Below are 25,360 nucleotides of genomic sequence, written 5' to 3'. Positions count from 1 at the left end.
AGCTTGGTGGACTGCTGTGTGGACCCCTGCAAAGGGTTCCATAGAAGAGGAGCAACTAATGCCATCCTTTTAAAATTTGGGGTTACCTGTCATTTGTCCTTCTAAGTAAATCTGATGTCCCTGTGGCTCTGATAGTCTTGTGACTTTAAATGCCTAGTTAAGCAGACCTGCAGGTGGGTGTCTGTACTCTAGCCATTATATCATAAGCTTTGAGAGACTCACGATTTGTCTGTTTTCTTAACTGATACATCTGCCCAGCACTGTCTGTGGCACATGGTAAACAGTCAATACATACCTGTGGGAATAAACTTGCTCTGGACATCAAAATGTAGGTAATAAACATAATTACCTTTGTAGAATATTTTATAAATGCGAAATAAATCAGGGTATTTATCCATGATGATCTTGCTGAACAGTGCTCGCAGAACAGACATGTCAAATTTCTTCTCCAGTTCACTGAGAATATCATATATGACTTCATGTACAGAAAACCTTTTTTTAAAAGATTCTTGAGATTTCTTAAAAATAGAGAATGGGGAAAATATAAATACAGACTTCCAAGTTACAGAAGATCCCTAGAAAGTGATTTTATTGTTAATGCATAATAATTTCCCAACATAGGTATTTTCTCACATACAGTTTTAGAATTTCTCTATAGTTGTGTGGCTACTAAGTGGAAAGACTAAATCCTTCCTCCTAGAAAACACCCATTTGTGAATCTGAGCTCCTCACCCTTGTTTACATCAGACGGAATAAGGAGCCATTAGGAAGAACAAAAATGGTTTCAAGTGAAGTAATATGTAGCCCTTTCAGGGCCTGGCTAAATGTTTTAGGAATAGACTTGCTGGGTGATGAGCTGCTATTCTATTGACTGGACAACCCTTGTCCCTTCCCCAGGACTGACTTGGCCTGGAAGCTCCTGTGAACTTTGCCATAGAGAAAGCCTATGCATAGGGAAGTGAAGACTTGCATCTCCATATCTTCCACCTATGTCTTTTGCTAAAATTAACCTAAATTCTAAGACTCCAGAAATACCAAAAGAAAAGGGGAAAAACAGAAAGGAAACTGAAAACTGTTGTTGAAAGAATAGCAAGCATCTATTTTCAAATTTGTCCTAACAAGACATTAATTCTCTGTGGATTTTAATGTTCTCAGGTCTAAGTATTTAAATTGTTGCTCATTAAAATGAAATGTTGTGTCAATGACTATTTCATTAAATGAAGGCATTCAACTTATTCACCCATTCATTAAGATTATGTTTAATTTCAAGTTTATACTATATTTTATATATAACTAGAGGCTCAGTGCATGAATTCATGCACAGGTGGGGTCTGGCCAGCCTGGCCCCCATCAGGGCAGATTGGTTCTGGGACTGTCAGGAGGAGGAGATGGTGGGAGGTTGGCCAGCTGGCCTGCTCAGATTGGGGCCAGCTGGGGGAAGGGGTCATGGGTGATTGGCCAGCAAGCCCTGCCTCTGATTGGGGTTGGGGGACCAATTGGGGGTGGGGCAAGCCATGGGGAGGGGCTGTGGGCAGTGGGCTGGCCAGCCCCACCCCCAAATGGGGTGGGTGGGGGGTGCCGATCAGGGGACAACAGCCTGGGGAAGGGGACATGGGTGGTTGACTGGCTGGCCCTGCCTCTGATTGGGGTGGGGAGGCCGAATTGGGGTGGGGCCTGGCAGGGGAAGGGGCTGCAGGAGATTGGCCAGCCAGCCCTGCCCTCTTTTGAGGTAGGGTGAAGATCAGGGGTGGGGTGGCCAGGGGGAGTGGCTGGAAGAGGCTGTCCACCCAGCCCGGCCCCCTATTGTGGTGGTGTGGGCTGATTGGGGTGTGGCTGGCTGGGGGAAAGGGAGGAGGCATTTGGCCAGCAGGCCCTGCTCTTGATTGGGGTGGAAGAGTCTGATCAGGGGCAGGCCAGCAGGGGGGAGGGGCCGCGAGGTTGGTCTCAGACCCCACCCCCTGATTGGGCTGGTTCGCTGGCCACAGTGAGCTTCATAGCCACCGGCTGTTTGGTCGTTTTGGTAGTGATGCCTCTTGGCATTTTATTATTAAGACTAGAGGCTTGGTGCACAAAAATTTGTGCACTCGGGGGGGAGAGGGGGGCCCTCAGCCTGGCCTGTGCCCTCTTGCTGTCTGGGACCCCTCGGGAGATAACGCCCTGCTGGCTTAGGCCTGCTCCTGGGTGGCAGAAGGCAGGCCCAATCCCTAGGTGCAGCCCCTGGTCGGGCTCAGAGCAGGGCCGATTGGGGAGCTGGGGCACCGCCCCCGTCATGCACAGAGCAGGGCGGATTGGGAGGTTGCGATGCCACCCTCAGTCATGCTCAGGGTAGGGCCGATTGGGGGGTTGGGGCACCGCCCCCTGCCACACTCAAGGCAGGGTCGATGGGGAGGTTGCGGCGCCACCCCCTGTCATGCACAGAGCAGGGCCAATCCGGGGGCTGGGGCACTGCCCCCTGTCACACACAGAGCAGGGCCCATCAGGGGGGTTGGGGCTCCTTACCCTGTCATGCACAGAGCAGGGTTGATCAGGGGATTGAGGAGCTCCCCCCTGTCACACTCAGGGCAGGGCCGATGGGGAGTTTATGGCTCTACCCCATCACACACAGAGCAGGGCCTGTGTGTGGGGGGTGTGTGGCACCACTCTCTATCACCCACAGAGCAGGGCCGATCGGGGGTTGGGGCGCTGCCACTCTCACACTCAGGGCAGGGCCGATAGGCAGGTTATGGCTCTACCCTGTCACACACAGAGCAGGGCCCGTGGGGGTGGCGGGGGGTTGGGGCACCGCACCCTATCACACACAGAGCCACAGGGCAATCAGAGGTTGGGGAGCTCCCCCGTATCAGGCACAGAGCAGGGCTGATCAGGAGGTTGGGGCGCCTTCCCCTGTCACGAACAGAGCCGCAGGGCGATCAGGGGGTTTGGGCGCTGCCCCCTGTCACACTTATCCCAGTGCCGGGAGGCCTCTCGGCTCCGCTGATCCTGGTGCTGGGAGGCATATTATCCTTTTACTATATAGGATAGAGGCCTGGTGCATGGGTGGGTGCCGGCTGGTTTGCCCTGAAGGGTGTCCTGGATCAGGGTGGGGGTCCCCACTGGGGTGCCTGGTCAGCCTGGGTGAGGGAATGATGGCTGTTTGCAGCTGGTCACACACCCTTCAGGGTGGGGGTCCCCACTGGGGTGCCTGGCCAGTCTGAGTGAGGGGCTGAGGGCTGTTTTCAGGCTGGAGGGTGATGGAAGCTCCCAACTGCTCCTTTTTTTCTTTTTTAATTCTGGGCCAGCTTTAGCTCTGAGGCTCCAGCTCTTAGGCCTCCGCTGCTGAAAGTAGGTATCTGGTTTGTTTCGGTTCTATAATCGAAACAATGTATAACTCCAGCTCTGACTTCAGCTCTGAGATCCCAGCTTGCTGAAAGCAGGTTTCTGGGGTTTTGTTTAGCTTCTATATTTGTTAAAATGTTTCAAACTGCAGGCTCAGAGGCCTGCAAGGCACGCGGGGAACATTGGTTTCCTCCGTCACTGAAGCAAGCCAGCCTCATGTTAGTTTCAAGCTGCCTGGCTGCTGGCCGCCATCTTGGCTGGCAGTTAATTTGCATATCGCCTTGATTAGCCAATGGGAAGGGTAGCGGTTGTATGCCAATTACCATGTTTCTCTTTTATTAGATAGGATTTCTAGAAGGCATTATACACCTACTTCAGATCCAGCTTATCTCCAGAGTTATTCACCCAATTCTAGGGGGCATGACAGAGCCAAATCCTTCAGTTAAGAGCAGACCTATCTCCAGTAATGCCTACTTCTCTTCTCTTTTGACTTTATAGAAATACTTAGCAGTACTTGAGAAAGTCCCCACTCATAAGTGACTCCTCAGTAGCCCAAATGTGCTCTGAGGTTTAATTACAAGATACCAAAAAGTATAACTTAGTTTGGGTTGTTTTATCAGATTGTGATATAATAAACCTCACTTACTTCATACATTTCATTGGTGATGAATCCACGGTCCCGGATAAGTTCAAGGAAAGGAAATGTTGTTGTTATTGCGCCTGAAATTTCCACCTTATATTTTTTGAAGTATGTGAATGCAATGTCATTGATATGCTTGTTTTCTATGTTCTCATCTTCTGCAGACACCCTAGGGAGAAGGGATGCCATGATACAATGGCCGTCAAGGTTTTGATATGCTGTAACATTTTATATGTGAAGGATAGATTGGCTGTGAAGAACCTACATAAATAAATTAAGTGATCCTGAGAAGTGATTAGGACAAATAAAATTGAAGCAATAGACAAAACTATAATAAAATGAAGCATGGTGGATTAGAGAGACATAATAGTATTGAAAAATGCTAGTCTGTCATGATCACAGCCATTGTAAAATTATTTTGTCCCTAACATATCTGGAAGTTTTATGAAAACATTTTAATTTGTTCAAAAGTGAGATGGAGCAAACAGATCATCCATAAAGGAATAAGAAACAGTGGTATAACAATAGAATGTAAACTTAAAAATATATCTTAATTAACAACTAAGAGAAAATAAATCTCAAAAAGATTAAAACATGGTGCTCCCTCCTTGTCCTACAGCAGTTAAGAAATCCCATCCTGAATTATAAAACTAGTTCATAAATGGTAAGATGTGGTTTAGTAATCATATGATAAGGCATAAACTAAAATTTTGTAAGAATATCAATAATTTTCCTGTAACTTCTGCTTTATTATATATCTGTCTTTGATGGGGATACATTTTAATTTTAGTGAAGTCCAATCTATCTATTCTTTTTCTTTTGTGATTAGTAACTTCAATATGCAAAGAAATCTTTGCCTACCCCAAGTTTATAAAAAACATACAAAAGCTAACATGTATAAATCTTCTGTACCATTGATCTATTTGTTTACCCTTATGCCAAAAGCACATCGGCTTATAGAATTCTTTAATTCAATTGGAAAAATATTGTCTTGACTTTTCTAGATATTTTGATATCATAACAATATTGAGCTCCAATTTGTTAGCACTGTATTACTCTTCATTTATGTAGTTTAAAAATGTTTTAGCTGAGAATATTTATAATTTTCATTGTAGATGCCATGGACTTCTATATTCATGCAGCATTATTTAGAAGAGCTAAGATCTGGAAACAATCCAAGTGCCATTAGTAGATGAGTGGATAAAAAAGCTGTGTTACACTTACACAATGGAATACTATGCAGTTATAAGCAAGACGGATTTCTTACCCTTTTCAACAACATGGATGGACCTGGAGAGTATTATGTTGAGTTAAATAAGCCAGTCAGAGAGAGACAAATATCACATGAGCACACATATAAGTGGCATCTAATGAACATAATAAACTAACAAACAAAATAGGCCCTAGAGGCATGGAGGCATGGAGAAGACTGACATACCTCAGAGGGGAGGAAGGGAGATGGGAAGAGATTAGCTAAATAACTTATATACATATATGCATAACCAATGGGTATAGAGGATAGTGTGGTTAAAGGTTGGGGTGGGGCAGTGGCTGAGAGAAGGCGGGTAAAGTGGGAGGAAATTAGGGAATATCTGTAATTCTGTCAACAATAAAATAAAATATAAAGTAAACGGGAAAAGAAAAAAAGTAAATAAATCTATATTAATAAAAGGGTAATATGCTAATTAGACTGGACATCTTCCAGACATCTTCTGGACATCTAGACAAAGCCATGGTAGCAGGGGCAGAGGCAGAGGCAGTTAGGGGCAATCAGGCTGGCAGGGGAGAGCAGTTAGGGGGCGATTAGGCTAGCAGGCAGTCAGTCAGGAGTGATCAGGCTGGCAGGGGAGGGCAGTTAGGGGGCGATCAGGTCAGCAGGCAGAGGCAGTCAGGGGTGATTAGGCAAGGCAGAGGAGCAGTTAGGGGCATTAGGCCAGCAGTCAGAGGTGGTTGGGGGCGATCAGGCAGGCAGATGAGCAGTTAGGAGCCAGCAGTCCTAGATAGTGAGATGGATGTCTGACTGTGGGAATGGGCTTAAACCAGTAGTTAGACATCCCCTGAGGGGTCCAGCATTGGAGAGGGTGCAGGTCGGGCTGAGGGACCCCCCGTCCCATTCATGAATTTCATGCACCGGGACTCTAGTAAAATATAAAGGAAACAGCTTGCATTTTAAGACAAAAAAAAACAGTAAGAAGTATAAAAATTGAAACAAGATGAAAATATGAAAAACATATTTAAAACACTAAATGTAAATGAAACAATGTTGGTATTGGAAGGCACAGGATCAAAAATGAAATTCAACAAGAGACACAAGGAAGACAAAGTGCCACAAAAGTTATTAAAATAAAAAATAGGCAAGTTACAGCATGCAGATGTCAACAACATAACAAAAATGATCTTGTAGTTAGAGGCTATTTTGAAAAAGGGGAATAAAAGGAAAAGGGAAATATAGTCAAATCTTGGTTCTTGAAAGTCTCCCATCTCAAACTTTGAAAAATAGACACAGTTCCACAAACCCTTCAAAAGACCTCATTAACCTGGCCTTTAATGTCTTTAATAATAGATATGAGGAGATCCAAATCTAAAAACAAAGGGTAAACAAAGGGTAATAATAGATATGAGGAGACCCAAATCTAATAAAAGGGTAATATGCTAATTAGACCGGACATCTTCCAGACATCTTCTGGACATCTAGACAAAGCCATGGTAGCAGGGGCAGAGGCAGAGGCAGTTAGGGGCAATCAGGCTGGCAGGGGAGAGCAGTTAGGGGGCTGAGGCCCAGATGGAGGCCTTCCAGCTCTTAGCCACCACTCTCATGATCCCAAATAAAGTTCCAGTCCTCCAACCAAGGGTAAATCAGGAGCTAAGCCTCCTCAGGGCTCATGCTTCAAATGCAACAAGGAAGGACACTGGAACAAGTCCTGCTCAAACCCAAGACCTCTACCGGGGACCTGCCCAAGGTGTGGAAGGGAAGGTCACTGAAAATCAGACTGTAGTCTGGTCCCTTCAGGTTGGACCTCAGCAAGGCCACCCTCTGAATCCGGTTTGGAGTTCCCAGACCTCTTGGGACTGGCCACCAAAGACTGAAGTTACCCAGGCCATGATAGGGCCCCATAGACCTAAATCAACAGGACTGAGCCTCGGGTAATGATTGTGGTGGCAAGTAAGCTGATCTCCTTTTAATTGATACTGGTACCACTTATTCTGCCCTTCCCAAATTTGCTGGGACTCTTGTCCCCTCCTTAGTCTCTATTATGGAGGTTAACAGATTAATCTCACAAACATTAGCCACCTCACCTATATAATACTGCATCTTACTAGACACACCCTTTATCCACTCTTTTCTTGTCTATGTTGGTGCCCAACTGGAGTTACTGTGCATCCCCTCATAAAGCCCAATTGTCCCAAACCACAGTCAACTACCTCAGTTTCACTCTCTCAGCCCAGAAGGCCAAGGAATTCCTTGGATTGTAAAGGCCTTATCTCCTAATCTCCTCCATGACTGTCCTATCATCAGGACAAGAAATGGTCTCCTTTCTTGGGCTTGCTGAGTACTTTTGCCTCTGATTCCCAACTTTAGTCTTCTCACAAAGCCCCTCTAGGACATGGTGAGGAGACCCTCACTGAGCCTTTAGGTCCCAAGGCCAGCATTCTCACCCCCTTTAATGCTCTAAAAACTGCTCTCACTTCAGCACTTTCTTACCCTCTCCCCTCCCAAAGAACAGTTTCTTTACTAAAACTGCAAATGCTTACTTAACAGTGTGGCTACTATGAGAAGCTGAACTCATTATCACTTAAACCTTAGCATGTTATCTCTAACGAAAAATGTGGCAGTTTTAAATCCAAGCAGTTGGGTGTCTGGAAACTGCTGTCCTAGAACAGGCTGCAGGGCCTGCTCCCTCCCCACTCAGCCTTTTCTCCAGCCTCATATGCCTATACATCATTTTCCAAAGTCTTTGGCAACTTAAAAGCTTTGGAGCATTGCTGGGCTAAATGATAAACAGCTGAATATTTTTAATAAGTTTTAAGTTCTCTTGATTTTAGCTTTTGTTACAAAAAATCTATAAAGTAGATTTAGAACTGTTAATGTAATGTCTTGTGATTTGTTAAAGGTATGTTTCTTGAAAGTGAGAATGTTCATAAATGCCAGTGTAAGAAATGCTGGCTGGAGGGGATCCAAGATGGCAGCTGACAGGACAGCAGTGAGGGAGATAGTGTGAGTGAGTGAGAGAGCAAAAGGAGAGTGCATGGACATGCGGGGAGTGTGTGTACTTGTGAGTGAGGGACAGTTATATTGCACAGAACTGTTGGGGACTGGCAGACCAGGCTCCTCTGACAGGACAGCCTCTGCTACAGCTGAAATCCATCCCAGGGCAGCTGGCTCTGCCACAGAGTCTGCACCATCTTGAAGGGGAGAACGGCTGTGATCAGAAGCCCAGCCTTACCTTCAACCAGGGAGACCTCTGATACCACACAGGACCCTACAGCCACAACGCCCAGGGACTAGCTGCCTTGGCTGTGAACCCATGAACACCGAGACTCCAGCCTTCTTGGCTGTGGGCACCTAAAAAGTTTGTCCAAGGGGAGAAAAGGTGGCAGCCAAATAGGCTAACAGGTCCTGGGCCTTTTCACAGAGCAGATAGAAGAAACGGCTGAATCGAATAACGTCCACCTGGAAATGGTGAATTAAACACAACTGGTGAGACAATCCGTGGATGGAAAGATCAGAGATCGTCTGGAGAGATGTTGGATCAAGCAACTGTGCTAGAGGGAGAAACATGCACAGCTGGGACTAGAGTCTCAGAGGGAGACTGTGCTGCACCAAATCCGCATCCCTTGGAGTCAGTGAAGCCCTCGAATGTGGAAGGGAGGGTGTCCACAGGGCTGCTGGTAGCAGGGGGCTCTATATCTAAGCCCACAGTCATAGGAGGCTGTGCCCAGAAAGGCAGCCTGAAGTTCTACACAGGCCACACAATGCCCAGGGGAGAAAGACGCGAGGTGGTGCAGTTGCTCTGTCTTTATAATTTTCTTCCTTTCACTTGCTAAACCCAGTACATAGGTTCTTTCAATTAAAAACACTCACCGAGACTGAAGGGGAAGGTGGTTTTTGTGGAAACTGGGGAGCAGAATAGGGAGAGATGATCAGGGACAGTCCATCCCTCCAACCCTGAATAGACATTTTTCTCCAGAAGACCAGGCTCCTCCTAGCAGTACAGCCACACCCAGTCTTGAGCACGGCAGGAAAAGGAAGATTCTAAATACCCCCAGGGAACCCTGGGGGACTGAGTGGAGGGGCCATTTGGTCCCAAAAACTAATACAGAAACACTGCCACCTAGGGGTCATGTCAGAAATAGACACTTGTGTAAATATGACTGAAAGTAGGCAGAAAAACAAAGTGGGCAGATTGATCCCCGCTGCTTGAAACCAAGGTTGTGGTGTATGACACAGAGGAGCAGTGGATCTCTGGGAACTTCAACACTGTGCTGACTACCTGACAGGAAACAGATGTGACAGGCAGAACAGTAAAGCAGGGTCTTAAACCAGCACCCATGGGACATTGAAGCTCTGCTGAAGTGAACGAATTTCACTACTTCACTTTTTTATTTTTTATCTTTTACTTAAACTAAAATTTTTTTCACTTTATTTTATTATTATTTATTTATTCTTTTTTAACCTTTCTTTTAAAAAAATTTATTTATTTTCTATTACTGTTCTACATTCTATTTTTATTTTTATCATTATTTTACTCTATCTCATTTTTTGTCTTTATGCCAACACTTTCTTCCTCACTTTTCCCTTTCTCATCCTGTTCTCTTCTCCTGATCCTGCTTTAGTTTTTCTCTATCCTTTCTTTTTACTCCTTGTTAAAAGTGGATCTTCTTTATCTGTTTTATTGACACATTACTATTAAAGTAGTCTCTGTTGGCCTACTCATATATCTAATTTACTCTCCCCTACTCCAAGTCCATGCACACTTCTCTTTTCTCTTTCTTCACTAGCCAAATTTCTTTTCTTTTCTTTCTTTCTTCTTGTTGTTGTTTGTTTGATTGTTAGTCTGTTTTTTTTTTTTTATGCTTTTGTTTTTCCTCTCCTTACTTCTTCTCTTCTTCTACTAATAGCTTAATTAGGTTCAATCAACAACTCAGGCCTATCTACTCTCTATTCTCCTTTTCCAAAAATAGATGAATACATAAATAGATTAAAGAAAGGGAAAATATTTATATATATGTATAAATTTTCTTTTATATATATTTTTAATATATATATTTTAATTATTTTTGTCAATTATTATTTTCTATTTTTTTGAGTGTTTTGTTTTTTACTTTTCTTCTTATACACTCATTCTCTTTCTACCTCCTCTATACTGAATCATGGCCATTTCCCCATTCATTCAATGCCTGTACCTTATCTTATGGAAATAAGCTCTGCCTCTTCAGATTCAGCTTCCCTCCTTCTTTTCTGGGTGTTTGTTTTTTGCATTTTTTGGATTAATTGTTGGTTTGTTGGAGTTTTCTCCCCATATAATATATTTCCCCTGTCTTTTTTTTCCTTTTTCTTTTCTCTTACCTTTTTTCCTTTTCTCAATATCATTTTTGTGCTCTTTACTCTCCCTTAATTCTCTTTTCTCTGGTGGTCACCTTTATTTAGAGTTATTGGTATCATGAATACATTTGTGTTTTGTGCCCGCTGTGTTGTGTCTTGTCGAGTTGTATTTTGTGCCTTTAAGTCATGGTAGAGAGTGAGCTACATAACCAGACACCCTGAGAGGAGTAAAAATGGGAAGACAAAGAAATAGCCCCCAAAAGAAAGAAAAGAAGAAATCAACAGAAAGGAAGTAAACAAAATGGAGGCAAGCAATTTGTCAGAGAAAGAATTCAGAGCAATGGTCATAAGGACACTGAAAAGGATGGAAGACAAATTCAAAAACATGTGTAAGAACCAAGAGGAAATGAAGAACCAAGAAGAAATGAAGAATGACATAGCTGCAATAAAGAACACAATAGAAAGCATCAACAGTAGACTAGAAGAAAAGGAGGACTGCATCAGTGAGCTACATGACTAAGTAGGAAAAAACACCAAAGCAGAGCAGCAACTGGAAAAAAAAACCACCTTAAAAAACAGGAGGAAAGCCTAAGGGAGCTTTGGAAATGAAACAACATTCCCATAGTAGTGGTGCCAGAAGGAGGGGAAAGAAGGAGCAAGGAATAGAAAACCTGTCTGAAGAAATAGTGACAGAAAACTTCCCTGATATTAGGAAGAAAAAACTCACACAACTCCAAGAAGCTCACAGATTCCCAAACAAGATGAACCCAAAAAGCCTGACACTAAGACACGTTATAATTAAGTTGGCAAACACCAATGACAAAGTAAGAATATTAAAGGCTACCAGAGAGAGACAGAAAGTTACCTATAAGGGATTGCCCATCAGACTGTCAACTGATTTGAAGTTAAAAGCATCCTGGTAAAAAATGGCAATGAAAATACAACAATCCAAAAATCTATGGGACACAGTGAAAGCAGTCTTGAGAGGGAAGTTCATACCTCTACAGGCCTACCTCAAAAAACAAGAAAAATTTGTAATAAATTATCTAACCCTACAACTCAAAGAATTAGGAAGAGAGAAACAAAAAAAAGCCCAGAGTAGGCAGAAGGAAGGAAATAATAAAGATCAGGGCAGAACTAAATTACATAGAGACCAAAAAAACAAAACAAGACAAAAAAAACAAAACAAAAGATCAACAAAACCAAGAATTGGGTCTTTGAAAGGATAAGATTGATGAACCTTTAGCCAGGCTCACCAAGAAGTAAAGAGAGAGGACCGAAATAAACAAAATCAGAAATAAAAGAGGTGAAGTAACAACCAATCCCACAGAAATACAAAGGATTATGAAAAATAAAGGGTGTCCCAAAATTCACGTAGGAAGTAATTTTGATAGAAAACACAAGTTTACAATTAAAAATAGTAATTTTTTTTATTGATTCATAAAGTATATAGTGTAGGGTTATGTACGGTATAGCATATCAGGTAAATGGCCTCCACAGCTTTGCTGGCACATACACACTCTTTTGTTGAAATTTTCCATGACCGTTTTGCATAAATGTGGCTGAATTTTGATGAGGCTCCTTTTTATCTTGATGGCTTGGTTAATCGACAAAATTGTTGCATTTGGGGTTCAGAAAATCCCTGAGTGATTGTTGAGAAACAAATGCATCCACAACGTGTCAATGTTTGGTGCAGATTTTGGGCTGGAGGCATCAGCAGACCATTCTTCTTTGAAAATGCGGCTGCTCAGGCAATAACAGTTAATGGTGCTCACTATTGCGACATGATAATCCAGTTTTTTGTGCCTAACTTGCAAGATATAGATGTGACGACATGTGGTTTCAACAAGACTGTGCCACATGCCATACAGCCTGAGAAACAATTCAATTACTGCATGAGTCATTTCCTGCTCGTGTAATTTCCCGTTTTGGCGATCAGAATTGGCCGCCCCGATCATGCAGTTTAACGCCGTCAGACTTTTTTCTTTGGGGTTTTTTGAAGTCTAAGGCTTATGCTAACAAGCCCATGACCACCTACACCTTGAAGGAGGAAATTGAGCACTGTATCAATGAAATTCAGCCACATTTATGCAAAACAGTCATGGAAAATTTCAACAAAAGAGTGCATATGTGCCAGCAAAGCCATGGAGGCCATTTACCCGATATGTTATTCCATACATAACTATGCTGTATACTTTATGAATCAATAAAAAATTTATAATTTTTAATTATAAACCTGTATTTTCTATCAAAATTACTTCTTGCGTTAATTTTGGGATGCCCTTTACTTTAAACAACTCTATTCTAACAAACTGGACAACCTAGATGAAATGGACATATTCTTAGAAAAATACAAGCTCCCAAAACTCAGTCAGGAAGAATAAAAGAACCTGAATAGACTAATAACTACCAAAGAAATTGAAGCAGTAAGAAGCAGTAATCAAAAATTGTCCAGCAAACAAAAGCCCTGGTCCAGATGGCTTTATAGGGGAGTTCTACCAACCATTCAAAGAACTAAAACCTATCCTTTTTAGACTATTACAAAAAATTCAAGAGGAAGGCACACTTTCAAGCTCTTTCTATGAAGCCAGGATTACCCTAATTCCAAAACCAGATAAAGACATCACAAAAAAAAGAGAACTACAGGCCAATATCCTTGATGAATATAGATGTTAAAATTCTCAACAAAATTCTAGCAAAACAGATCCAGCATTATATTAGAAAGATCATGCACCATGACCAAGTGGGATTTATTCCAGGGATGCAAGGATGGTACAATATCTGCAAGTCTATAAATGTGATACATCACATAAACAAATGGAGAGATAAAAATCACATAATTATATCAATCAATGCAGAAAAGCATTTGACAATATCTAACACCAATTCTTGATAAAAACTCTCAGCAAAGTGGGAATAGAGGGGTCATACCTCAACATAGTAAAAGCCTTATATGACAAACCTACAGCCAACATCATACTCAATGGGCAAAAATTAAATCCATTTCACCTAAGAATAGGACCAAGACAGGGATGCCCACTTTCACTACTCCTTTTCAATATAGTACTGGAAGTGCTAGCCATAGCGATCAGACAAGAAGAAGAAATAAAAGGCATCCAAATTGGAAAAGAAGAAGTAAAACTGTCCTTATTCTCAGACGACATGATAGTGTACATAAAAATCCCCAAAGTCTCTATCAGAAAACTACATTAATTCAGCAATGTAGCACGAATCAAAATCAACACCCAGAAATCTATGGCCTTTTTATACACCAATAATGAACTCACAGAAAGAGAAATGAAAAAAGCAACCCCATTTACCATTGCAAAAAAAAATTAAGATACCTACGAATGAACTTAAGAAAGGAGGTAAAAGACTTGTACTCAGAAAACTATATAACATTGAAAAAAGAGATAGAGGGAGACATAAACAAATGGAAGAACATATCATGTTCATGGATTGGTAGAATCAACATCATTAAAATGTCCATACTACCCAAATCAATCTAAGATTCAATGCAACCCCCATTAAAATACCAAGGGCATATTTCAATGACCTAGAAAAAACTCTCCAAAAATTCATCTGGAATAAAAAAAAAGACCCTGAATAGCCACAGCAATCCTGAGAAAGAACAAAGTTGGAGGGATCACAATACCAAATATCAAGCTATATTACAAAGCCATGGTTCTCAAAACTGATACTGGCACAAGAACAGATATATAGACCAATGAAACAGAACAGAGAACCCAGAAATTGATCCAAGCCATTATGCTCAATTAATATTTGACAAAGAAGGCAAGAGCATACATTGGAGTCAAGATAGTCTCTTCAGTAAATAGTGTTGGGAAATTTGGTCAGATACATTAAAAAAATGAAACTAGATCACCAACTTACACCATGTACAAAAACAAACTCAAAATGCCTAAAGGACTTAAATGTAAGATGGGAAACCATAAAAATCTTAGAAGAATCCATAGCAGCAAAATATCAGACATATGTCATAGTAATATCTTTGTCGATACAGCTCCTAGGGCAATGGAAACTAAGGAGAAAATAAACAAATGGGACGACATCAAAATAAAAAGCTTCTGCACAGCAAAATAAACCATCAATAAAACTACAACAAAGCCCACTGCATGGGAGAACATATTTGCCAATGCTATTTCAGATAAGGGTATAATCTTCAAAATTTACAGAGAACTCATACAACTTAACAAAAGGAAGATAAACAATCCAATCAAAACATGGGAAAGGACCTAAATAGACACTTTTCAAAAGAAGACATACATAAGACCAATAGACATGTGAAAACATGCTCAAAGTCACTAATCAAAACAACAATGAGATACCATCTCACACGTGTCAGAATGGCTATCATCAACAAATCAACAAACGGCAAGTGCTGGCGAGGATGTGGAGAAAAAAAAAACACACCCTCCTGCACTGCTGGTGGCAATGCAGATGGTGCAGCCATTGTGGAAAACAGTATGGAGTTTCCTAAAAAAATTAAAAATGGAACTCCCATTTGACCCAGTAATCCCACTTCTAGGATTATATCCCAAGAACCAGAAACACCAATCAGAAAGGATATACGCACCACTGTGTTTATAGCAGCACAATTTACCATAGCTAAGATTTGGAAATAGCCTAAGTGCCCATCAACAGAGGAGTGGATTAGAAAACTCTGGTGCATCTACACAAAGGAATACTACACTGCTATAAAAAGAAGGATCTTTTACCATTTGAAACAGCATGGATGGAACAGGAAAGCATTATGCTAAGCAAAATAAGCCAGTTGGAGAAAGATAAATATCACACGATCTCACTCATATGTAGGATATAATGATCTACATAAACGGATGAACAAAAATAGATCCAGAGACAAATGGCAGGGGAATTGGGATTAGAGATCAGCCAAAGGACTTGCATGCATGCATATTAGCATAACCAATGGACACAGACATTGGGGTGTTGCGGACTTGCCCTCAGGGGTGGGAGTGGTGTGTATGGGGGATCAATCGGGGGAAAAAGAGACATATGTAATACTTTAAACAATAAAAAAAAAACAATTTAAAAAGAGAGAGATATGCTGGCTGTTTACTTTTTGGTTATCATTGGAAAATTAAGATTTCTAAGAGTTGACAATAGAAGGATAAGGCATGGACATGCATTCTGAAGGAAAAAGAGAGTAAGTTAAAGTTGTAAGAATATTCGTGAAAGTTTTAGAAGGAGAAATGTTAAAACAAGCAGAACAGGGAAACTGAGATAGTATAACAGCAGTTTGCAACCCTCTAGAAAATTCAGATACCAAGCAGTTTGTAGACATCTAGAAAATCTTATCTTCCCTAAACCAAGGACACTTAAGAGTAAATGATTTGAGAATAAACCTCATTTTGGTATATTAGACTACAACCCTAGAAATTAATGTCTCTTTCCCTCCAGCAGACCATTTGTCATTATTCTTGTTCTAGCTTTTGCCTCAATAATACTAAAATTATAAAATAGTTTGTCTCCACCAGGTTACAAGCCCTACTTGTACTCAGGGAATACCATCCCTAGACTCCATCACAACCTCCTTTTGTGCCCAGGCCTCATCATCCCTCTGACCCCCAAAGCAAGGAATTTGGGCCAGGTACAGGTGTAGAAACTCACCAGGGCAGAAAGCTCCAGATTCCTAGCAAGGGTTAAAACTGGGAAAATAAGAACCTTGCCCCCAGGGTAAATTACCCTCCCCTAGCAAATAACTAGTCAGGCAAATAAGACCTCTGATCTTTTCCTCCCTAATATAACCCTAAGTTGTATCACCCTAAGATAACCCCAGTCCTCAGTTGTATTTCAGCTCCAGGCCCAGAAAAACAGCAAAACCAGACAAGTGACACTGTGACAACCTCAGGACCAGCTTTTACTTCCCGTCACTCAGCAGGACTACTTTCAAGCTTTCACCAACCAGTTTCCTGGGGGAAATCATGCTGCTTTGACCACTCATCCACCTGACTACTATCAAAGTCCAACCCTCTGTGATCTTGATGTCACTCTCAGCAGGAAGTAAATACAGAAGATATGAAATTTGTCCCTATTCCATAAAACAAAAAATCTGGAATGTTAGGTTTGATTGAGCAATTGAATCCATACCCCTCCCCTGAGAACTGACTTTGTGCACCAGGCCTCTAGTCTATAATAATAAAAGTGTAATATGCTAAATACACTGGACAGCTGAATGACCTTCCGGACATCATTCTGGACGTCCTTCCAGATGAAGCTGCTGCAGTGGGGGCCAAGGCGGAGGTGGTTAGAGTTGATGAGACAGGCAGGCAGAGGAAGTTAAGGGTGATCAGGCAGGCAGGCAGATGAGCAGTTAGGAGCCAGCGGACCCGGATTGAGAGGGATGTCCAACTGGCAGTTGAACATCCTCTGAGGGGTCCCGGATTGCAAGAGGGTGCAGGCTGGGCTGAGGGACCTCAGTGTGCATGAATTTCATGCACCAGGCCTCTAGCCCTATATAATAAAAGGCTAATATGCAAATAGACTGAACAGCAGGACAACTGAAGAACCAAACAACCGTTCACTATGGTGTGTACTGACCACCAAGGGTTGTGCATGGAACATGGCAGGCATTGACAGTAGGTGGCAGAGTGTGGAACATAGCGGGCATTGGCCACGGCAAGATGGTAAAGCAGGTGAGCAGGGGCACCAGACCAAGGTGGGGCACTGGTCACTATCATTGGGGCGAGCCTCTGGTGGCTACTGAAAATTCTTTGCTCCCACATGCCGTGGTCCCTGCTGGCACTCGCAGCTGTTGCTGGCATGGGCCCTGCTCATACCCGCTGCTGGCCCTGGAACCACTGCTGACACTGACTGCTGGTGCCGGCCCTGCTTGCACCAGCTGCCGGAGCCTGGGGTTGATCCTGATTGCTCACCGCTGTCAGCAGGTGCGAGCAGGGTCAGCACCGTCAGCACATAGGAGTGGCAGCAGTGGGAGCGGGACTGCTGGCAGATAGGAAATCAGGGGCCATGGTGGGAGGGGAGGATGGACTGAGACCCGCCCCTGTGCCCACCACAGCCTCATGGCCCACAGTTCCTTTCAAGGTGCACGAATTCATGAACTGGGCCCTTAGTTTGTAATAATAAGGGTGCATCTATCTTATAAAATCAGTACTATAATAATTTTTTGCTCTAAATTTGAAAGCTTTAATAAGATATAAGCCACCATAAAACAGTTAAAAGACAAGGAAGTATATTTATAAAGTTCAGACTACATAGCATACACTCTCTTTTTTTATTTTTTATTGATTTTCTACAGAGAGAAAGGGAGTGGGATAGAGAGAAGCATAGATCAGCTGCCTCCTGAACACCCCCTACTGGGGACGAAGCCTGCAACCAAGGTACATGCCCTTGACTGGAATAGAACCTGGGACCCTTCAGTCCACAAGTTGATGCTCTATCCACTGAGCCAAACTGGCTAGGGCAGCAAACACTCTCTTACCATTAAAGAAAGGACAATCATCTCAACTGATTACATTGGCCCAAAATAAACCAGCAATTGACAGACCGGGCAATTAACTATAAATGGCTAATAGGCACAAAAACCTGTTCAACCGACCATGTAATCTGAGAATGCAAATGAACAGGATGCATTCCCTTATTTGGCACCTCTGTGAAGTCTGGGTGTGGAGAGATGGCTCATGGCTAATGATAGCAGAATATAGTGATTCAGCCACTAGGAAGGAAATTTGGTAGGATCTGTAAACAATTAAATATTAGTACTCCTTACCTCAACAATTTTACTTTTTGGTTTTTGACATAGGACAAACAATTGTACATACACAAAAAACAAAGAAATGTATAATTGTTATTTATTGCGATTTGTTGGTAACAGTAAACAACTGAAATGAACATAAATGGTTTAAATGGAACATAATTTAAAAAATTTGGTATATCAGTTCCATGGTGTAATATGCAGCTGTCAAGAGTGAGGAGGATCCATATGTTTATTAACATGAAAAGACCTCTAATAATTTTAATATTAAAAAATTTTAAATGTAAAATGCAGAATGGTTTCTAGAAAATAATCTTATTCAACAAAAAACAAGACACATATTATTCTTTAGAAAAATAAGTTATATGTGTAAATGTGAAGAGAAAGATATAAAATGCCATGCCCACAATACTCAACAGGACCAGAATTGGAAGCTACAGTGGGGTGGGTGGTGAAATAGAACTTTTCCCTTCTACATACATCCATGTCATTTGAAATTTTATGACCAAGATTGTGTAATGTGTTTCTTTTGTATTAAAAAGATATCCAATCAAACATATTAAGTAACTAGAGGCCTGGTGCACGAAATTCATGCAGGAGCGGGGGGTACCCTTCAGCCCAGCTTGCACCCTTTCCAATTTGGAACCCTTTGGGGGATGTCCAACTTACAATTCGGGACTGCTGGCTCCCAACTGTTCACCTGCTTGCCAGCCTAATCACCCCCTAACCGCCCCCTGCCAGCCTCATCAAAGCCGAAGCCTAACTTCTCCCCTGCCAGTCCAATTGACCCTAACTGCCCTCCCATGCAGGCCTGGTACCCCCCAACTTCCCTCTCTCCCCTTCTGGCCTGATCACCCACAACTGCCCTCCCCTGCAGGCCATCTTGTGGCAGCCATATTGTGACCACATGGAAGTGACCATCATGTGTGAGGGCATGATGGTCAATTTGCATATCACTGCTTTATTATATAGGATGTTATTTCTGACCCATTACTAGAGAACAGAACAGAATTTCTAGCCATTGCCTTGTCAGAGATATAATGCATTACTAAGCAGAAATTCAAAGTACAGATGAAAATACTCAACCTACATTATTCTTTTCCATCTTGTCTTTCCTCTTCCTTTTACCCCCTTAGATTAAGATCCCTGGGGGAAGAACCCAGACCCTTAGCCAGAGATGAGAATAAGCCCAGGCTGACCACTCCCCAGTAAAGGTAGGAGACCATGGCATCCAGAATTTTATATTTTCTAAAGTACCTACTTTAGAACAGCCTAGGTTAAGGCAAAGGGGGACTGAGGGAAATGAGAGCATTCAGACATCATGAAAAAATAACAAATCACTGTCTCAAAGCACCAGAAATGACAGCTGAGTCCAGATGGGCTGCCAGGTGAGCAGTAGCTGTAAGATAAGAGTCCTGTGGGTTGTGGTAGCTGCACTCACACCAGCAACTGTCCCTCTGCAGTTTAAAGATCTGATTCCCTCACTGGTATTCCTGCATTTCATTACATTGCACATGAGTGTTCTTGTAAAGCAGGATGAGGTCAAGGTTTACACGAGTGTCTAATGACACACACTAAAGCAGCAGCACAACCTGAGAGAAAGTTAAAGGAAGGGAGACAGAGACTGACCTGGTGCTGAGTTCAGTGCCTCCATTGGCCATCATCTTGCCTTGGGCCCTTTCTGGGCTTGTAGCCCTCCTGTGTCACCAGCCTGCATCTACTGTGGCTGCCCAGTCCTGAGCAGGAAGTGTGTACAATCACCCAGGGAGAGCTCCTCCCAAATGGGAAAAAGTGAAACTAACTTTCTGAGTGTTTTCAGACATGTCTCCCTCCTTCTGCAGCCCTGCAATAGTTCTCAGCCATCAGGACATGTGGCAGCAGAAATGGAGGACAAAAAGAGACAGTCAGGACCAGGAGGCAAGGGGAGGAGGACTCAAGGGGAGGGGCAGGGCCAGCCTCCAGGAGTCTTCTTGTTTGAGCAATGACTCCAAAACAGGAAAATAGCCTAGCTACGGGGCCTGGAAACCTGGAGAGCAGGAGAGGCAGCGACTGAAAAGGGACAGGGGGCCGAGAAAAAACCCAGGGGACGGGCTTCCTTAGCTTCACCAGGAGCAGCTTCCATTCAGACCACAGTAGTGGGCTGAGTCTCCAGCCTGGGAGACCCTGTGGGGACAGGGTTGTCCCTGAGAGGAGGCAGAGTCCCAGACCTGAGAATTCAGGGGCAGGCGGAAGCGGAGGCAACAGCATCAGCAGCCTCTAGTGCAGAGAATGAAGACCTGGCACCTCTGCAGATGCAGAAATAGAGAGGAGGGGCACCTGGGACCCAAGTGGGAGCACTCAGGCCCCACACCGATGTCCCCTTCTGGGAGGGGGCCCATTAGTCAGCAGGATTCCTGGCCCCCCTGCCCTCCCTTCTTCCTGGGAGTCTCTGAGGCTGGAGTTCTGTGAAGGTGAGTCTGTTCCTTGGTGGGTCTCCCTGGACTCATCCTGCTGGAGGGGTCAGGGCTCTGTGTTCCTTTGAGCTCCAGTGCACAGGGACAGCGGTCTGGGTGTGGGGAATGTGTGTGGTTGACTGGAGCAGCCTTGGGCCTTGTGGATAAGCCCAGTTCTGGGGTTCAGATTGAGGAATTATTTTTTGACACATATCCAAACCATGTCCCCAGCTTCTCTTTGACACATATCCAAACCATTTCCCCAGGACGAAAGCTGATATTTTGCTCCCCATCTGTCTCACATTTTTGCCTGTCAGTTGGTTTGGAATTCAGGTGGAAAGGCATGCTTTTTTTTTTTTTTTTTTTTTTTTGGGGGGGGGGGGGGGTTTGGAGGAGGTAGGGAAACAAACACCTTGAAAGGAGTCAAGCACCTGGGTGTATGTCTTTCTCCTTGAGTTCTTGTCCATTTGTGCCCTAGATGGGTAAAGAGGTGGGCAGTCATACCCCCGGCAATTGCATGGCTGTGTAGACTTGATGGCACTCAATGGCAATATTTCAGTTTTTAGGGATTGGGGTGTGGTAGAACTTAGTAGAACCTTTGTGACTCGGTTCAGTGTGGATATAGCTGTGGACTCCTGAGTCTTCCTACAAAGCTGGTAAGAATCCAGATGGGTTGTTGGAGGGGAAATGTGATTATCTCTATAGAGAGGCAGTGAATCCTTAGAAAAGGAGTCTGGAAGAGACATCTGGGCAGAGGAAGAAGAGGTTAAGGAGTGAGGTTAAGCTAAGGTGTGTAGAAGAGGAGACTATAGGGGAACATAGTAATCCTATCTGGGCCACATTTGGAAGGTTTAGGGCTATGCATGAGAAACACCCCTCTGCAGGCCAAAGTGGAAGGGGGCTGGATCAGGGCCACATGGCCTGTCCCACCCCACAGTCGCCACCATCACTACAGCCCTTCATTTGGAGCCCTGGGCTCCACCTCAGGGGATGTTAGTGACCTGTATCCAGAACGGAACAAGGATAGATTTTTGTGGTACCTGTGCTGGGCTCCATATCTGACGCTTCGGCCAGGCGGGGCATGCTGTGCTCTCTGTTCCTAAAACACATAGATAGGGATGTGCTGGTGCTTCGGCCAGGTGGGGAACGCTATATTCTCTGTTCCTAGGGCACATAGGTAGGAAGGTGGTCACTGTACTGATGATGTACTGTGTCTGGAACAAATTGTGTAAAGAAGGCTTTGTAACTAACTTTGTGGTTTTTGCAAATAAAAATGCTGTAACTCTGGTAGTAAGCACGGCAGTTCAGCCTTTGCTTCTGCAGGTTGCTGTAACTGTAGTCGCAGGCCAGCTTAATAAAAGCTCCTAAATCTTGATCTGAGTCCCTGGTGGTTGTCTCTGCGGGTTGCCCCATTACAGTACCCTGGTTACTGCTGGTTAGCACCACACTCCCTGAAACCCCCTGAAACCACATAATGCCTCTCTCTCATGACCACCCAGCCTCAGACACACGGTGTGGACACAAACAAAGGAAGGACCCTGTTACTGCCATCACAGTGCTCATTTTAGCATCTAAAAGTCCCCATTACCATCAACTGGGTAGCCCTTTCCTCCCAGACTTGACTCCAGCCACATCTGCACTTCCCTCTATTGGTCGTGAATGGTATTAGTAATGGATGAAGGGGGAACTTGCAGAAATATTAAGAGTGGGGCTTCACTGTTCATTCAATGGCCTCCTTCACTGGTACATCCAAGCTTCTTGTGGTGCCCAGCCCAGCTAACACTCTGGGACTCACTGGGAGACCCAGGTTGATGTAACTCCCAAGAAACATTCTTCCCTCTTTCTGAGGGCAGGAATGAAACCTACAGAACTGCATCTGGTTGCCTGTTTAGAGAACCAAAACTAACAATCCCTTATCTCTCAAGATTGTTAGACCCTTGGTGGTCCACAAGGTCCAAAAGGGTCACCATGATTAGTAATGGATGAAGGGGGGACATGTTATCCCTGTTCTCTCAAGATTGTGTCTATCTAAACCAGCCGTGGGCAAACTATGGCCCCTGAGGCAGATCCGGCACGTTTGAAATGAATAAAACTAAAAAAAAAAAAAAAGACCGTACCCTTTTATGTAATGACGTTTACTTTGAATTTATATTAATTCACACAAACACTCCATCCATGCTTTTGTTCCGGCCCTCCGGTCCAGTTTAAGAACACATTGTGGCCCTCGAGTCAAAAAGTTTGCCCACCCCTGAACTCTCTAAATTAGCAATAGAAGCACCATTATTTCTATCTAAATAAAGGTGAAATGACTTATGGATTTAATTTTGAGGTAATTTTGATATTTGGCAGTTCCTGAGCACAAAAACCAGCTTATGATATGGACAGAGAAGTCTGGGTTTAAAATTGAGGGGGGTCCTGAAACTGTGGCCCCTCCCACCAACTCAGAGCCCCTCTATTTCCCAGAGAGGTTCATTCTGTCCTGAAGCCCCACAGTGACCTTGCCTTTTTCACCTTCCTGGAGACAGAACTGCTCAAACCTGATTCTCCTTGGCTTGAGACTGGCATTCCCAGGGTGCACACAAGAGAATCATTCTGACATCCCTGCCAGGCATATTGATTTTACTAGGTGGAGCTATGTAGAGCAATAAAATTATTAAACAAGTTAAAAAATGAATGACATAGAGTGACTGATAAAGAGAAAATGTGAGATTTTAAGGAAGTTGTGGGGTATCATATTTGCCATGACCCAACCACTGTCTCCCTTGGGGATTGTCTTCACCCTCCTCCACCATTAGGGTTCTCTGCCTCCTGGAGGATCAGAACCTCAGCCTTAGCCTCACCCAACTCTTATTGACTGAGATGCCCAACTGCATGACTGAAAAAACAGGCTGAACTTTTATGGGGTTCACCATGTTTAATCCCGGGAATCCTGGTGGAATCTTGCTGCCATCACTGGGACCAGGCATTTCCACATCAGACTTGCCTCATAAGAAAAAAGCAAGGATGTAGGTGTCAGTCCTGCCCCTAGGAAGGGGGAGGAATGTTTCTTGGGAATTACCTCGACCTGGGGTCTCCCAGCGAGACCCAGAGTGTTAGCTGGGCTGGGCACCACAAGAAGTTGGGATGTACCAGTGAAGGAGGCCATTGAATGAACAGTGAAGCCCCACTCTTAATATTTCTGCAAGTTCCTCCTACATCCATTACTAATAATGGTGACCCTTTCGGCTGGTGACCGCTGCTCCAAAGGTTTCCTTATACCAGCGGTTGCCAACCTTTCGGACCTCACGGACCTCCAGTGGTCCACGGACCACCGGTTGGTGAATGTCCTGAACCTTAGGATGGCCAAGTGATGCATATGTAGCCTGAAAAGTCGTACACTTAGCTCATTCTAATTATCTCCACTCAGCACACAGAAGGTGCCATTGGGCAGCGGCCTTTGCTTCTTTTGGCTTGTAAGTGGGTGCTTCTGTTGAGTGGAGGATCCATGGACGGGACCTCAGAGTTGCTGAACAGAACAGAAGCAGTGGAGGTGGCCCCTGCAGCTTCGTGAAGACTCAGTGGTTGTGAGACAGAAGTGGATGTCATAAGGAGGCGCCACCAGGGGAAAAGAATTAAACTGTCCCTGCACAGAGGGACTAAGAGGGATACACTCAGAGAAGGATGCACAAAGGATTTCTGCCTAAATTAATGATTCCAGAATAGCTATTCTTATTGATTTCAATAAATTTATTCCCGGTCACTTAAAAAGTTCTTTGTATTTATTTATTTTATTTTTCAAGACTTTAAAAATATATATTTTTTATTGATTTCTGGTTTGTTTTTATAGTTTCTCTTTTTGGTTAAACTTCTCATTCAGTTCATTTTTTTTTTTTTTTTTTTTTTAGTTGTCTGTCTATGGGTTCTTATAGTTCACTGAACTTCTTTAATAGGATTATTCCAAATTCCTTGTCAGACAACTTATATATATCCCCATTTCTTTAAGTGTAGTTATTAGAGTTTATTAGTTTTTTATTTTGGGGGGGTTTCTTTTGGTAGTAGTGCAATGTTTACCTGAATATTCATGATCCTTGATTCCCTTTATTTGGTATCAGTGCACATAAATAAGCAATCTCCTCTCATAGACTTAACAGATTCACTTCACCAGAAAAATGCCTTCAACAGTCAGCTCATGTTGGAATTCAGTACAGGAGAGCTGCTGGCTGTACTCTGGGGATTGATGGGTCCACTTGCTGAGCTCTGCAGTCATCTCTTGTTCAGTGAGGTTTCAGGCTGTGTTTTGTGGTATGTTGGTGCCAAGGTTGCACTCTGTAATTTGTCAGGGTTACAGGCTGGGCTCTGCAATAGCTCCTGGTTGGGTAGAGTTTCAAGCTGTGTTCCCTAGTCTGATGGTGTCTCTGGCTGGACTTAATGCTCAGTTGGGGCTACTATAAGGGCTTCACACTCATACTGGGCCTTTGATTGTGATCTGAGATCTGGTGATGCCATTGGTCTTTCCCTGAAGTTGGCTGTGCTACAGGGTGGGCTTCCCAATAAGTTAACTTTCTAGCTGTTCTCTGATGTTGGACATGGTTATTGGCCACATTTTCTGATTGAGAAGGGCCTCCAGTGGCAGACTGCATTGGATGGGGATAGAGACTGTTCCACATTGGGCAGAGTCACCTCCAGGATCCCTC

At 43.5% G+C, this 25,360-nt stretch overlaps 1 protein-coding gene across 10 annotated transcripts in view; it reads right to left on the bottom strand.

Annotated features, from left to right (window-relative positions):
• Positions 1 to 25,360, bottom strand: part of LOC118661411 (nuclear body protein SP140-like protein) — a 280,649-nt gene that overhangs the window by 43,441 nt on the left and 211,848 nt on the right. For 7 of the 10 annotated variants that reach the window (XM_036319503.1, XM_036319496.1, XM_036319498.1 and 4 more), the window contains one exon: positions 350 to 518. In XM_036319503.1, coding sequence (XP_036175396.1) covers positions 350 to 518 — 169 coding nt within the window. Of the gene's footprint in view, positions 1 to 349; positions 519 to 3,961; positions 4,125 to 19,884; positions 20,157 to 25,360 lie in introns of those variants that run through there. The other 3 variants (XM_036319501.1, XM_036319502.1, XM_036319504.1) reach the window with 3 other exon arrangements.

The sequence above is a fragment of the Myotis myotis genome, unplaced genomic scaffold, assembly GCF_014108235.1.
Source record: "Myotis myotis isolate mMyoMyo1 unplaced genomic scaffold, mMyoMyo1.p scaffold_m19_p_8, whole genome shotgun sequence".
Lineage (NCBI taxonomy): Eukaryota > Metazoa > Chordata > Mammalia > Chiroptera > Vespertilionidae > Myotis > Myotis myotis.
The sequence above is the reverse complement of the archived record's forward strand: the minus strand, read 5'-3'. Positions and strand labels throughout refer to the sequence as shown.